The 16,655-nt window shown below is 45.1% G+C and overlaps 1 protein-coding gene across 1 annotated transcript in view; it reads left to right on the top strand.

Moving 5' to 3' along the window:
- LOC121577308 (excitatory amino acid transporter 1-like) overlaps window positions 1-16,655 on the top strand; it is a 40,571-nt gene that overhangs the window by 2,866 nt on the left and 21,050 nt on the right. The window contains exons 4-10 of the mRNA XM_041891072.1: window positions 605-742; window positions 993-1,200; window positions 1,308-1,350; window positions 1,499-1,627; window positions 1,762-1,946; window positions 2,135-2,368; window positions 2,693-2,887. Of these exons, the coding sequence (XP_041747006.1) occupies window positions 605-742; window positions 993-1,200; window positions 1,308-1,350; window positions 1,499-1,627; window positions 1,762-1,946; window positions 2,135-2,368; window positions 2,693-2,887 (1,132 nt within the window). The remainder of the gene's footprint in view (window positions 1-604; window positions 743-992; window positions 1,201-1,307; window positions 1,351-1,498; window positions 1,628-1,761; window positions 1,947-2,134; window positions 2,369-2,692; window positions 2,888-16,655) is intronic.

Below are 16,655 nucleotides of genomic sequence, written 5' to 3'. Positions count from 1 at the left end.
TCATGTCCAACAATCAATCTTTAGGTCAAGCCAGGGAGAGCCGGTGTTTAACAGTTTAAAACTGAACATGATTATTTGTGAATGACAAGGGTTGATTGATTGTAATAATATTGTTTCTAAATTGAAGAGAAGTCAAATGTAGCCGCTATCATAGACTAAGGAAGTGGGCGGAGCAGTAGAGAGTGGGAAACTGAAGATAATGGTGGGGGAACTACAGAGGGAGGGGCTCTAAACTAGGATGTGTGTGAATGTGACTATATAAACGGAGAGCTGAGCGGGAGACGGGAGGTGGTCTGCAGACCATCTCGGCTCACGTTACTCTGTGTAATAAAGTCTATCTTAATTCTACAAAAACTCTGGAAGAACTTTGATTTTTAATGAAGTATAGTGATACTTTTCCACATCAATGGTTAGTTTGTTGATTGTTTGTTTATAGTTAATACAATGTTAATTAAAAAAAAACAATAGTAATTGCAGTGTTATTACACAGGTATATGAGCTGTAGCCCCCAAGTGTAGACTCCTGTGTCAAGAAGACTTGAAATACATACAGTATTCTTCATCAATGCTCCAGCCTTTATATCATGTCTCCTGTGTGTGTCCAGGTGTCATGCTGGGTTTCGCCCTGCGGCCCCACAACCTGACCCTCAGGGAGATCAAGTACTTTGCCTTCCCTGGAGAGCTGCTGATGAGGATGCTGCAGATGCTGGTTCTGCCTCTCATCATCTCCAGCCTGGTCACAGGTAGCTGGTCACAGGACTTCTGCTTTCTTAGCATCATTATAATGATTTGCATTTACAGTATGTATTGCTTTTGTCAAACTCAAAATGATTTACATTTCATGGAGATCTCTCACCCCTTCTGCATGTTATTACTCTACATTTTCCATACGTCTTGCTATTTTGAGTTTCAAAGTTAGTTGGTACAGTAGTAGTCTTGTGGAAGTACCTAGAGGATTCAGGAGAAAATTATTAACTTTGTCTTGTCTTGCAGGTATTTCCTCTCTGGACAGCAAAGTGTCTGGGAAGATGGGAATGCGGGCTGTGGTTTATTACATGGTGACCACCCTCATCGCTGTCTTCATTGGCATGGTCATTGTGATTGTCATCAAACCAGGGAAAGGCCATAGGGACAGCCCAGTGGCCTCTAGCGGTACCATAGAGCCGGTACAAGCAGCTGACGCTTTCCTGGATCTCATTAGGTGAGTAACTACTGTAGGATCCCAATGACAGTAAGTCAATAGAAGATATTAATAATTGATTGTCCTTTATTCACTGTGATAATAGTTCAGCATTGTTTATCTTTCAGGAACATGTTCCCACCTAATTTGGTGGAAGCCTGTTTCAAGCAGGTAAGGGAATTCACTTGCCAATTGATCAAGCTGCTATTCTTCAATACACTGTGTTAAAATGCTTACTCACCAAATAAATTGTTTAGGACTGATACTCTTTCCTTGTACAATACATACATGTATTCAATGCATGCACTGTTTCGCCCAGTACAAAACAGTCTACAAGAAGACCATCTACACCAAGAACGTGACCGTTGCCCTCAACCTGACTGACTCCCTAAACGCTACAGAGGCTGCCTTGGCTGCTAACATGAGCAGAGTGCTGCAAACCATCCAAGTGGGTGATACACATCGGTGGTGGTGGGGTGACTTACCCCAATGTAAAGTCCTTTGGGGGAAAAAGTGCTACAGTTAATTTGGATAAGTATAAATGTAAATGTGATGTGAGTGGTTGTTCTCCTCGTGCTCCAGGAGACAGTGGTGGAGACGATCCCAGTGTCTGGTTCCTCTAACGGGGTGAACGCCCTGGGTCTGGTAGTGTTCTCCATGTGCTTCGGCCTGGTCATTGGCAGCATGAAGCAGCAGGGACAGGCTCTCAGGGACTTATTCAACTGCCTCAATGAAGCCATCATGCGCCTGGTGGCCATCATCATCTGGTTAGTAGTCAGATTAGTGGTTACAAAGTAACGCGTTAATGTACTCGTATGTGCCTTTACCATTATTTCGAACATACAGTATATCTCTCAAAACAGTTGCTTTCGGTGGAATTGTTGTGTTAGGTAGTGTGGGCTATCATACAAATATCTCTCTCGTTTATCTCCTTTCCTCCCTCTCGCTCCGTCAGGTACGCTCCAGTGGGCATCTTGTTCCTGATAGCAGGTAAGATCGTGGAGATGAAGAACCTGGCCGAGGTGGGAGGTCAGCTGGGGATGTACACGGTGTCTGTCATTGTGGGTCTGCTCATCCACGGCCTCTTCGTCCTGCCCCTGCTCTATTTCCTGATCACCAGGAAGAACCCATACACCTTCATCGCTGGCCTGCTGCAGGCCCTCATCACTGCCCTGGGGACATCCTCTAGGTGGGTGTAGGAACTGATTCAGGGTCAGATGTAGCTAATTCATTGCCCTGCGGACATCCTCTAGTTCAGCGTTTCCCAACTCCAGTCCTCCAGGACACCCAACAGCACACATTTTTGTTTGTGCCCCAGACAAACTCACCTGATTCCACTCATTGAGGGCTTGACGATTAGTTGACAAGTGGAATCAGGTGTGCTTGTCCGGGGCTACAACAAAAATGTGTGCTGTTGGAGATACTCGAGGACTGGAGTTGGGAAACACTGCTAGTTGTTGTTTGGACTATTATGATCTCACAACGTCCTCTATTCTCTGCCACCCTGCCATAGCTCTGCCACCCTGCCCATCACCTTCCGCTGTCTAGAGGAGAACAACCGTGTGGACAAGAGAGTGACACGTTTCATGCTACCCGTGGGTGCCACCATCAACATGGATGGCACTGCCCTCTACGAGGCTGTGGCAGCCATCTTCATTGCCCAGGTCAATGACATGGAACTCAGCTTTGGCCAAATCCTCACCATCAGGTGTGTGTTAAGATACCATTAATCTGATAAGCCACAATGCTATGAATGAGCTAGAGCTAGACCTTCAACTATGAAGTTATTTTTAAGTATTAAGTATTTGTCAACTATGAAGTTATTTTTAAGTATTAAGTATTTTTCAACTATGAAGTTATTTTTAAGTATTAAGTATTTTTTAACTATGAAGTTATTTTTAAGTATTAAGTATTTTTCAACTATTAAGTTATTTTTAAGTATGAAGTATTTTTCAATTATCAAGTTATTTTTAACAATAAATAATTTTGTAAAATCTCAACTTGGAAAGGGTATACAAAAGCATATTATCTAATTTTGTAACTACATTAGAGGAGAGAAAATAACAAGGTGTTTTCGTGGTCTTGTTAAGATGGATTTTGTGGTCTATGCCGAACTCCATGTTATTGGCTTTCTTCTATTGACTTCACTACCCAAGACGGATGACCTCTACCATGGAGTGTTGGTTTAGCTCAGGGATGGGCAACTCCAGTCCTCGGGGGCCAGAGTGGTGTCACATCCCTAGCAAACACAACATAAAAAAATATATACATGGTCACATGCTTCGTAATCAGCAGGTATAGACTAACAGTGAAATGCTTACTTACAGGTCCTGTTCTAACAATGCAGTTAAAGATATATATACATATATTTTTATAGTGACACAAGGAATAAATACACAGTGAATAACAAATAACAATAACAAGTAAAAATAACATGCTATATACACGGAGTACCAGTACCGAGTCGATGTGCAGGGGTACAAAGTAATTGAGGTAGCTACAGTGGGGAAAAAAGGATTTAGTCAGCCACCAATTGTGCAAGTTCTCCCACTTAAAAACATGAGAGAGGCCTGTAATTTTCATCATAGGTACACGTCAACTATGACAGACAAAATGAGGAAAAAAAATCCAGAAAGTCACATTGTAGGATTTTTTATGAATTTATTTGCAAATTATGGTGGAAAATAAGTATTTGGTCAATAACAAAAGGTTATCAATACTTTGTTATATACACTTTGTTGGCAATGAAACATGTCAAACGTTTTCTGTAAGTCTTCACAAGGTTTTCACACACTGTTGCTGGTATTTTGGCCCATTCCTCCATGCAGATCTCCTCTAGAGCAGTGATGTTTTGGGGCTGTCGCTGGGCAACACGGACTTTCAACTGCCTCCAAAGATTTTCTATGGGTTGAGATCTGGAGACTGGCTAGGCCACTCCAGGACCTTGAAATGCTTCTTACGAAGCCACTCCTTCGTTGCCCGGGCGGTGTGTTTGGGATCATTGTCATGCTGAAAGACCCAGCCACGTTTCATCTTCAATGCCCTTGCTGATGGAAGGAGGTTTTCACTCAAAATCTCACGATACATGGCCTCATTCATTCTTTCCTTTACACGGATCAGTCGTCCTGGTCCCTTTGCAGAAAAACAGCCCCAAAGCATGATGTTTCCACCCCCATGCTTCACAGTAGGTATGGTGTTCTTTGGATGCAACTCAGCATTCTTTGTCCTCCAAACACGACGAGTTGAGTTTTTACCAAAAAGTTCTATTTTGGTTTCATCTGACCATATGACATTCTCCCAATCCTCTTCTAGATCATCCAAATGCACTCTAGCAAACTTCAGACGGGCCTGGACATGTACTGGCTTAAGCAGGGGGACACATCTTGCACTGCAGGATTTGAGTCCCTGGCGGCGTAGTGTGTTACTGATGGTAGGCTTTGTTATTTTGGTCCCAGCTCTCTGCAGGTCATTCACTAGGTCCCCCCGTGTAGTTCTGGGATTTTTGCTCACCGTTCTTGTGATCATTTTGACCCCACGGGGTGAGATCTTGCGTGGAGCCCCAGATCGAGGGAGATTGTCAGTGGTCTTGTATGTCTTCCATTTCCTAATAATTGCTCCCACAGTTGATTTCTTCAAACCAAGCCGCTTACCTATTGCAGATTCAGTCTTCCCAGCCTGGTGCAGGTCTACAATTTTGTTTCTGGTGTCTTTTGACAGCTCTTTGGTCTTGGCCATAGAGGAGTTTGGAGTGTGACTGTTTGAGGTTGTGGACAGGTGTCTTTTATACTGATAACAAGTTCAAACAGGTGCCATTAATACAGGAAACGAGTGGAGGACAGAGGAGCCTCTTAAAGAAGAAGTTACAGGTCTGTGAGAGCCAGAAATCTTGCTTGTTTGTAGGTGACCAAATACTTATTTTCCACCATAATTTGCAAATAAATTCATTAAAAATCCTACAATGTGATTTTCTGGATTTTCTTTTCTCAATTTGTCTGTCATAGTTGACGTGTACCTATGATGAAAATTACAGGTCTCTCTCATCTTTTTAAGTGGGAGAACTTGCACAATTGGTGGCTGACTAAATACTTTTTTTCCCCACTGTATGTACATATACTGTAGTAGGGGTAAAGTGACTCGGCAACAGGATAGATAATAGACAGTAGCAGCAGCATATGTGGTGAGTGTGAAAATGTGTGTGTGTGTGGCGTCAGTATGTGTGTGTGCTTGTTACGTGTATGTGGGTGTATGTAGTGTGTGTGTGTGTGTGTCTATGTGTGTGTTGGGGTGTTAGTGCAAGTATGTGTGAGTGTGTGGGTAAAGACCAGTGTTTATACAGTGGGGAAAAAAAGTATTTAGTCAGCCACCAATTGTGCAAGTTCTCCCACTTAAAAAGATGAGAGAGGCCTGTAATTTTCATCATAGGTACACATCAACTATGACAGACAAATTGAGGAAAAAAAATCCAGAAAATCACATTGTAGGATTTTTAATGAATTTATTTGGCGTATTGAATAGAAAGCGGTACAAAACACCTCAAGATAAAAACATAATATTAAAAATCAGTAAGTTAGACTAAATATTAGCATTTCATATATTCGTAGTTAATATAATTCAATCTGGATAATAACACAAAACAGATCACAAGGCTAGAGAAATATATCGACAAATATTACAACAACACGCAACACCCAAACATGACTGAAGACAAGCGTGGAGAGCCGATCCCCAAAAGGAAACGCGACTCATCGACTGATACAGATGATATATGCTTTTCACCACTGGGTATGGTAAGTGTGGAAAGCGACCTGTTGAAGTCGATAAATGACAAATTGGGCATACTAGAATTGGTCAGTAAAGACGTAAAAGAGTTGAAAGCGAGTCTTCAAATGAGTGACGAAAAAGCTTTGGTAATGGAGAAAGAAACCAAATAATTAAAAGTGACAGTCTCTAAAATGGAAACGGACGTTAAGGAACTAAAAAAGGAGAACAACCTTCTGAGAGAAGCCTTACTAGACATCCAAACAAGATCGATGAGGGAAAATCTAGTACTTACGGGCATTCAGGAAAAGGAGGGAGAATTAACAGAGAATATTATGAAGGACTTCCTGCATACAGCGCTACAAATCCCACTCGAGGCTGTCGATAAAATCCAACTCGAACGTGTACACCGTTTCAGAAAAAGAGGACAGAAATATGAGCGCCCAATCGTTGCCAAATTTGCTTTTTTTAAAGGATAATCTATGGTGAAAAGCCTAGGAAAAAGACTTGCTGGCACGAAAATAGGCATGAATGATCAGTTCCCAAGGGAGATTGTAGAAAGGCGCAAAGTTCTGTATCCAATCTTCAAGGAAAACAGATTAAAAGGGAAACGTGTTGCACTCGTGGTGGATAAACTATATATTGACAACCAAATGTTCAGAGACACAAAGACTACTCCATGGCTATTCTAAAAGTTGTAATAGAGGAGTCGAATATTGGAGCACCTGATGCTAGCAATGATAGGGATTGTAATATTAAATAACATTTATAGTAAGTATATTATTTTATAAAAGGATAAAACGACATAACAAGCAGAATAATACATCTTTAAATACAAATAATTAGAACATGGCTTTTTTGGTGGGAGGTTGTTGTTTTGGCAGATGGTTGTTGTGGTTGGTCCTGTGTTCTCTCTGGCGTCCTTTCCCCCTTGCGGCAGATGTGGATGCGGGTGCGTTTGCACGCTCTGCTCATTTCTTCCGCAGTCAACCATGTGGTGTGCATTTTTGTGTTTGAAAAGGTGCGGCGTTAAGTGAGTGAGAGGGGAAATGGTTGCATATCCCAGAGCCGACCGGGGGTCTATGAGCAGGGGTAGTGAGAGAGAGCTTTCAATTTTGTGTAGATGAGGGATATACATTTTAAAATATAGTATACATCTAATCAAATTTTTCATTGTCCTATCATGATGGAAAGATCCCTAAACCTATAACCTGGACACCCACCTGAGCGACCCATACACCAAAGAGAAGTTCCCATCTCTTTTATGGACCTGCTGTGAGTATGCAGCCTAAACAGAGAAATACATGCGGTCAGAGACCTACTTGATGTCAGTGTAGCTGTAGGTGGGTGTGGTGGTGGAATCAGGCACAGGACGCACAAAGTAAGTCCAAAAGACTTTAGTTGTTTGGCAACAAAACACAGCACGAAAACAAATGCCCTGAGGCGAGAAACTCCGCACACCGGCGAAATAAAGCGGGCGCACAAAATACGTGCGACAAATTACTCCAAAAACACAGAATGGAGAGCAGCTCAACCGAGCAAACTGTACATACAAAAGCTAAGCGCACGACAGTGAAAACAATCACACACAACACTAGACAAACACAACGAGAACTTATAGGACACTAATTACACTAAACGATAACAGGTGTAACAACAATCAGACAAAAGCAAACAAACATAGAAACATGCAACGGTGGCAGCTAGTATTCCGGAGGCGACGAACGCCGAAGCCTGCCCGAGCAAGGAAGAGAGGCAGCCTCGGCCGAAACCGTGACAGTACCCCCCCTTGACGCCGGGCTCCAGACGTGCACCGACTCCGGCCTCGGGGGACGACCAGGAGGACGCGGAGCAGGGTGCGTCGGGTGCCCACGATGGAATTCCGTCAGGAGAGACGGGTCCAAAATGTCTCTCCTCGGCACCCAGCACCGTTCCTCCGGGCCGTACCCCTCCCACTCCACTAGATATTGGAGACCCCCCATCCGACGTCTCGAATCCAAGATGGACCGCACGGAGTACGCCGGTGCCCCCTCGATGTCCAATGGGGGCGGAGGAGTCTCCCTGATCTCACTTTCTTGGAGTGGGCCAGCTACCACCGGCCTGAGAAGAGACACATGGAACGAGGGGTTAATACTTTTATACTCAACAGGTAGTTGTAATTTGTAACACACCTCGTTCAACCTTCTCAGGACTTTAAATGGCCCTACAAACCGCCGACCCAGTTTCCGACAGGGCAGGCGGAGGGGCAGGTTTCTGGTAGAGAGCCAGACTCTATCACCAGGTGCGTACACCGGTCCCTCACTGCGGTGGAGATCGGCGCTCGCCTTATGACGACGGAGGGCCCGCTGCAGGTGGACGTGTGCAGCGTTCCATGTCTCCTCCGAGCGCCGCGCCCACTCATCCACCGCAGGAGCCTCGATCTGGCTCTGCTGCCAAGGTGCCAGAACCGGCTGGTAACCTAACACACATTGGAAAGGGGTTAGGTTAGTGGAGGAATGGCGTAGGGAATTCTGGGCCATTTCGGCCCAGGAACGTACCCTGCCCACTCCTCCGGCCGGTCCTGGCAGTATGTTCTAAGAAACCTCCCCACATCCTGGTTCACGCGTTCCACCTGCCCATTACTCTCCGGGTGGTAACCCGAGGTGAGGCTCACCGAGACCCCCAACCGCTCCATAAAAGCTCTCCAGACTCTGGAGGTAAATTGGGGACCTCGATCAGACACAATATCCTCGGGTACCCGTAGTGCCGGAACACATGGGTGAATAGTGCTTCGGCGGTTTGCAGGGCAGTAGGAAGGCCCGGCATAGGGAGCAAACGACAGGCCTTAGAAAACCGGTCCACAACGACCAGTATAGTGGTATTCCCCTGTGAAGGAGGAAGGTCAGTGAGGAAATCCACCGAGAGGTGAGACCATGGTCGTTGTGGAACGGGCAGGGGTAGTAACTTACCCCTAGGCAGATGTCTAGGCGCCTTACACTGGCGCACACCGAGCAGGAGGAAACATAAACCCTCACATCCCTCGCCAACGTGGGCCACCAGTACTTGGCACTAAGACAGTGCACTGTCCGGCCGATACCAGGGTGTCCAGAGGAGGGTGACGTGTGAGCCCAATAGATCAATCGATCCCGAACCTCGAGCGGAACGTACTTCCGACCCTCCGGGCATTGAGGTGGACTAGGGTCGGTGCGTAACGCCCGCTCGAGTTCAGCATCGACCTCCCACACTACCGGTGCCACCAGACACGACTCCGGCAGTATGGGAGTGGGCTCCACGGACCTCTCCTCCGTGTCATACCGCCGAGACAGTGCGTCTGCCTTACCGTTCTGTGACCCAGGGATGTACGTGATCTTAAATGTGAACCGGGTCAAAAACATATTCCACCTCGCCTGGCGAGGGTTCAGCCTCCTCGCTGCCCGGATGTACTCCAGGTTACGGTGGTCCGTCAAAATGAGGAAAGGGTGTTGAGCCCCCTCAAGCCAGTGCCTCCACACCTTTAGGGCCTGTACCACGGCTAACAGCTCCCTGTCCCCCACGTCATAGTTTCGCTCCGCCGGACTGGAGCTTCTTGGAATAAAAAAGCACAGGGGCGGAGTTTAGGTGGCGCGCCGGACCGTTGCGACAGCACGGCTCCTATACCGGCCTCTGACGCGTCCACCTCTACCTGAAATGGCAAAGAGGGATCCGGATGCGCCAGCACCGGAGCCGAGGTAAACAGGTCCTTCAGCCTCCCAAACGCCCTGTCTGCCTCGGCTGACCACTGCAGACGCACCGGACCCCCCTTCAAAATAGACGTTATGGGAGCTGCCACCTGTCCAAAACCCCAGATAAACCTCCGGTAATAATTCGCAAACCCCAAAAACTGCTGCACCTCCTTCACAGTGGTTGGCGTTTGCCAATTACGCACGGCTGACACCCGGTCTACCTCCATCTTCACCCCTGACGCAGACAACTGATAACCCAAAAAGGAGACCGACTCCTGGAAGAACAGACACTTCTCTGCCTTGACATACAGGTCGTGCTCCAACAGTCTCCGCAACACTCGGCGCACCAGGGCCACATGCTCGACTCGCGTAAGGCGAGTACACGAGAATGTCATCGATGTACACGACCACCCCCTGCCCCTGCATGTCCCTGAAGATCTCATCCACGAAGGATTGGAAAACTGAAGGAGCGTTCATCAACCCGTATGGCATGACAAGATACTCGTAATGGCACGAGGTGGTACTAAAGGCTGTCTTCCATTCATCGCCCCCCCCTAATGCGCACCAAGTTGTACGCGCTCCTGAGATCTAATTTAGTGAAGAAACGCGCCCCGTGCAATGACTCCGTCATGGTCGCAATCAGCGGGAGTGGATAACTGTACTTCACCGTGATCTGATTGAGACCACGGTAATCAATGCACGGGCGTAATCCTCCATCCTTTTTCTTCACAAAAAAGAAACTCGAGGACGCAGGGGAAGTGGAGGGCCGTATGTATCCTTGTCTCAGAGATTCGTCTATGTACGTCTCCATAGCTCTCTTCTCCTCCTGAGACAGAGGATACACATGGCTCCGTGGGAGCGCAGCTCCTGCCTGGAGGTCTATCGCACAATCTCCCTGCCTATGGGGAGGCAACTGCGTCGCCCTCGACTTACTGAACACAATAGCCAAATCCCCATACTCAGGGGGAACGTGCAATGCGGGCACCTGGTTTGGACTCTCCACGAGGTAGCCCCTACGGAAACGCCTAAACATCGACCCACACACTGGGCAGACCACTCCATCAGAGCCCTCTCCTGCCACGAAATAGATGGGTTATGGGTACTCAACCAGGGCATGCCCAGCACCACCGGATACGCAGGCGAGTCGATCAGAAATAGCTGGATCATCTCCTGATGACCCCCCTGCGCACACATCCTAAGTGGCGCAGTGACCTCCCTGATCAAGCCCGCACCCAACGGACGGCTATCTAGGGCATGAACGGGGAAGGGAACGTCAACTGGAAGAAGGGGAATCCCTAAGGCTAAGCAAAACTTCTTATCAACAAAATTCCCAGCCGCGCCTGAATCTACCAGCGCCTTATGCTGGGAATGAGGTGCTACCTGTGGAAAACGCACAGGTATACAGAAATGTGCAACAGAGAGCTCTGGGTGAGTGGGGCGCCTACTCACCTGGAAGGACTCCCCAGTGCGGGACCTGTCGTCCTCTCCCCTAGGAGGCCATCCCCAGCACCTAGCCGCGGTGTGTCCTCCCCGACCACAGTTGGTGCAGGAGATGGACCCCCTCGTAAGCCGATCCCTCCTCTCTCTAGCGCCAGCGCCCCCGAGCTCCATGGGGCACGGCTCGGAGGCGCTGGAGGGTGAAATGGACGGACCCCCCTCGGGATGCCCGCGGGTAGCTAGCAGGGTATCCAGCCTGATGGACATGTCGACCAACTGGTCGAACGAGAGGCTGGTGTCCCTACAGGCCAGCTCCCTACGGACGTCCTCGCGTAGACTACATCGGTAGTGATCGATGAGAGCCCGCTCATTCCACCCTGCATCCGCCGCTAGAGTACGGAATTCCAAGGCGAACTCCTGGGCACTCCTCTTCCCCTGCCGGAGGCAGACCAGACGCTCCCCGCGCGTTCCCCTCCGGGGATGGTCAAACACCGCCCTGAAGCGGCGGGAGAACTCGTCGTAGGTGATGGTGTTCGCGTCGATTCTCCTCCACTCTGCGTTGGCCCATTCCAACGCCTTCCCGGAAAGGCAGGAGATCAGGGCGGACACGCTCTCGTGTCCCGAGGGCGCCGGGTGCACGGTGGCCAGGTAAAGCTCCACCTGGAGAAGGAATCCCTGACACCCGGCCGCGGTCCCATCGTAGGCCCTCGGGAGCGAGAGCCGAACTCCTCTGGGTTCCGGAGCCGATGGTGCGGGCAGGGAGGATGGCGGTGGAGGAGTCCCTCGGGTCTCCCAGCCTCGGATGGTGGTGATCACCTCCTGCAGTGCGGACCCCATCCGCAGGATCTGGTCATTTTGTTCGCGGATCCTGTCCTCCAACGTCGCCTGTGCTGTTGCGGCTCCTGCTGACTCCATCGAGTATGGTGTGTGATTCTGTCAGTGTAGCTGTAGGTGGGTGTGGTGGTGGAATCAGGCACAGGACGCACAAAGTAAGTCCAAAAGACTTTAGTTGTTTGGCAACAAAACACAGCACGAAAACAAATGCCCTGAGGCGAGAAACTCCGCACAACGGCGAAATAAAGCGGGCGCACAAAATACGTGCGACAAATTACTCCAAAAACACAGAATGGAGAGCAGCTCAACCAAGCAAATTGTACATACAAAAGCTAAGCGCACGACAGTGAAAACAATCACACACAACACTAGACAAACACAACGAGAACTTATAGGACACTAATTACACTAAACGATAACAGGTGTAACAACAATCAGACAAAAGCAAACGAACATAGAAACATGCAACGGTGGCAGCTAGTATTCCGGAGACGACGAACGCCGAAGCCTGCCCGAGCAAGGAAGAGAGGCAGCCTCGGCCGAAACCGTGACACTTGAGCAGCACCGCCCCCTCAAGATTCTGAGCCTGCCTGGCAGGGTTGGTCCTACAAAGCCAGAGCCCCCTGAAGGGAGAGCATAATATACAAGGAAATTCTCAAAGCTGCTAATGAGAACCTTGACGACCTTTTACCTAGCCAGTGGGGATTCCGGTGGGGTACGCCCACCCAGGTAGTGGCAGTGCTGGCAACACTGGCTGCAGTAACCCATGGGGAGGGGGTCACACTCGGACAATCAGAGAGGGGGTTTATCATTGTGGCCCAGGTGGCACAAAATAATCAAAGGTCTGACCGCACGGAGATGCTTGGGAAAATGGTTACAACAGGGGATCAGAGTGTTTGTGTCTCAGGTGAAGAGGGTGAAGAGGGTGGATCTGATCTCCATCACCTAGGACTTGACATAGATTAAGTAGATTAATCAAATCTCACATTGTTATCAATTTCTGCTCAATCTGCATGCTTTCTCAATCAGCTTTAACTGTATGTGCACTCGTAAATCAAGTTATTTCTCGAGTTGGGCTCTGGGATATAACAGCCGTTGAGTATCTGATTTTATGGTGGATTGTGGAGGAGGGGGGTTGAGTGTGTTGGAGTATGTGAGTATGTGCGTGTGTGCTTGTCTGGCATCTGTTGTGGGGGGGTGGGGATGTTGGGGGGGGGGAGGGGGGAGGTATGGTATGGACCATGGGAATTATTTGCTAGGATAATAATTGCTTGTCAATTAATTAAATGTAATACAATGGCAATCCGGGTTATATGTTAGAATCCTACGCGTGAACTGCCGACATTATTACGCATATTAATTGATAATGATGGAAAATAGGATATGCATAATTTTGTTTAAATAGTTAAATAGATATATATATAGAGAGAGAGAGGTGAAAGCATTGGAAATGCTTTTGGCGGTTAATCTGCTTCTGTTTTGTGGGTGGCACTGTGTGCTGTTTTCGATGGATGGGTCCTGGCCTCTCGGGGCCTTAGGGATCCGGAGGGACGTGGGTGGGATGCTGATCACTGGGATGACGGCTCAACTTGGGATGGGGAGGGGCTTTAGCGGGGGAATTAGTGGAGAACAATTGAAGGGTTACTCCGTAGCAATGCAAATATCACGGTACAGCTATATGGACACTCAATCATTACGGTATTTTTTATTGGTAAATTTACAAACATATATAATGATAAATAGACTTGAAACTTGTATCTCATTATGGTGTATGGTGAAATAAGTATAGCCAGTTATAATTGTAATGGCTTAGCTGATAATAACAAAAGAAGAACAATATTTACATGGCTCAAAGAGAAGGAATATAATATCTATTGTATACAGGAAACTCATTCAACAATTCGAGATGAAGTAGCGTGGAAAAAAGAATGGGGGGAATATACTTCTCCCATGGGCAAAGAAATTCAAAAGGGGTGATGATATGAATTAATAGTAATTCGATCCGAATGTGCAAATTGTCAAAATAGATGGATTATTTTTAATATGTTATTGGACCATAAACAGATATGGCTCATTAACCTTTACGGACCAAATAATGATGATCCACAATTCTTTGACAATATATATAATAAATTATCAAGCCTGCAAGCAATTCAAGACAATATTGTTATGGTGGGGGATTATAATACTGTTTTAAATAGCTCAATGGACCGTAAAGGAAATCACACCACAAACAATCACCCACATGCTCTTAAGGAAATTGTGAATGTCATGGATACATTAGAATTAGTAGATATATGGAGGCTTAAATATACTGATCTAGTGAGATATACATGGCGGAGACTGAATCAAGCTAGTCGTCTTGACTTCTTTCTTATCTCATTCTCGTTGGCACCAAAAGTAAAAAAAGTGTTGATAGGGGACAGAATGCGGTCGGACCATCATATAATAGGCATATACATTACTCTTACTGAATTTCCATGTGGGCGAGGATATTGGAAATTTAATCAAAGCCTATTGGATGATAATTTATTTATAATTAGAACAAAGGAATTTATAACTTACTTTTTCCAACATAACATAGGTACAGCGAATCCCCTTATTGTATGGGACACCTTTAAATGTGCCTTTAGAGGCCATGCAATTCAGTATTCATCTCGAAAACAAAAGCAATTTAGGTCAAAAGAGTTTATACTAAGAAAGGAAATAGAAAGTCTAACAGAACAGATAGATGGCAATAAAAACTGTAAAATAGAGGCTCAGAATAAATTAGAGGAAAAACAAAATTAAATGGAGAAACTTATTCAAGAAAGATCAAGTGTAATATATTATAAAAATAAAGCAAACTGGATGGAATATGGGGAAAAATGCACAAAATTCTTTTTTAATCTTCAACATAGGAATGCGACCAAAAAGAACTGAATGAAACTGGTTACAATTGACGGAGTCACCCATAATTCACCAAACGATATTTTGAAGACAAGAAACAAAGTACTTTCAGCATATTTTTTCTTTTCAGTCGCCTCCGTCTCCTCTAACTGAAGCTAATTGTAGAGATTTTTTTTCTATTGATAATGACAAATTAACAGCCACACAGAAAGACTCATGTGAAGGTGAAATTACAGAGGAGGAACTTCTGGATGCAATTAAAGACTTTAAGTCTGGGAAAACTCCAGGGTTGGATGGCATACCAGTCGAGGTATACCAAACCTTTTTTGATATACTAAGAGGACCGTTATTAGCATGTTTTAACCACTCCTATGTAAATGGTAGATTATCTGACACTCAAGAAGAAGGTCTGATCTCATTATTACTGAAACAGGATACAAGTGGAAAATATAAAGATCCAGTCCATTTACAAAATTGGAGGCCCCTTACACTTCAGTGTTGTGATGCAAAAATCCTAGCAAAATGTATAGCGCATAGAATTAAAAAGGTATTGTCGGATATTATTAATTCTAATCAGACAGGTTTTTTACATGGAAGATACATTGGAGATAATATAAGGCAAGTATTGGAAACAATAGAACACTATGGAAAATATGGGAAACCAGGCCTGCTATTCATAGCAGACTTCGAAAAGGCATTTGATAAAATTCGACTGGGGTTTATATATAAATGCCTGGAGCATTTCAATTTTGGAGAATCTCTTATAAAATGGGTCAAAATCATGAATAGTAACCCTAGGTGTAAAATAGTAAATAATGGCTATTTCTCAGAAAGTTTTAAACTGTCAAGAGGAGTGAAACAAGGTTGTCCATTATCGGCATATCTATTTATTGTGGCCATCGAGATGTTAGCTATTAAAATCAGATCCAATAATAATATCAGAGGATTAGAAATACAGGGCTTAAAAACAAAGGTGTCATTGTACGCTGATGATTCATGTTTTCTTTTAAATCAACAACTAAAATCCCTCCACAGCCTCATAGAGGATCTAGATACATTTTCTAACCTCTCTGGATTACAACCAAATTATGACAAATGTACTATATTACGTATTGGATCACTAAAAAATACAATTTTTACATTACCATGTAGTTTACCAATAAAATGGTCTGATGGTGATGTGGATATACTCTGAATACTTATCCCAAAGGAAATAAATGATCTCACTTCAATTAATTTTAATAGAAAGTTAGCAAAAATAGATAAGATCTTACTACTATGGAAAGGAAAATACCTGTCAATTTGTGGAAAAATCACCCTGATTAACTCTTTAGTATTATCCCAGTTTACCTATTTGCTTATGGTCTTGCCTACGCCTAGCGAACAGTTTTTTTAAATATATGAGAAAAAAATATTAAATTTTATTTGGAACGGCAAGCCAGACAAAATTAAAAGGGCATATTTATATAATGAATATGAATTCGGAGGACAGAAATTATTAAATATTAAAGCATTAGACCTATCACTAAAAGCTTCAGTCATACAAAAGTTATACTTAAACCCGAACTGGTTCTCAAGCAAATTAGTAAGATTGTCTCACCCAATGTTCAAGAAAGGCCTTTTTCCCTTTATTCAGATTACAATAACTCATTTGCAGTTATTTGAAAAGGAAATCATCTCCCAAATATCACTATTTCTAAAACAAGCCATAGAAAGTTGGTTGCAATTTCAATTTAATCCTCTAGAAACGACAGAACAAATAATGCAACAAATATTGTGGTTAAATTCAAATATACTAATTGACAAAGAACCTTTATTTTTTGACAGAATGTTTAAAAAAGTTATAATCTTCGTAAA

Source organism: Coregonus clupeaformis, chromosome 11 (genome assembly GCF_020615455.1).
Source record: "Coregonus clupeaformis isolate EN_2021a chromosome 11, ASM2061545v1, whole genome shotgun sequence".
In the NCBI taxonomy this organism is placed as follows: Eukaryota; Metazoa; Chordata; class Actinopteri; order Salmoniformes; family Salmonidae; genus Coregonus; species Coregonus clupeaformis.
This window is presented reverse-complemented; position numbering and strand designations above follow the sequence as displayed.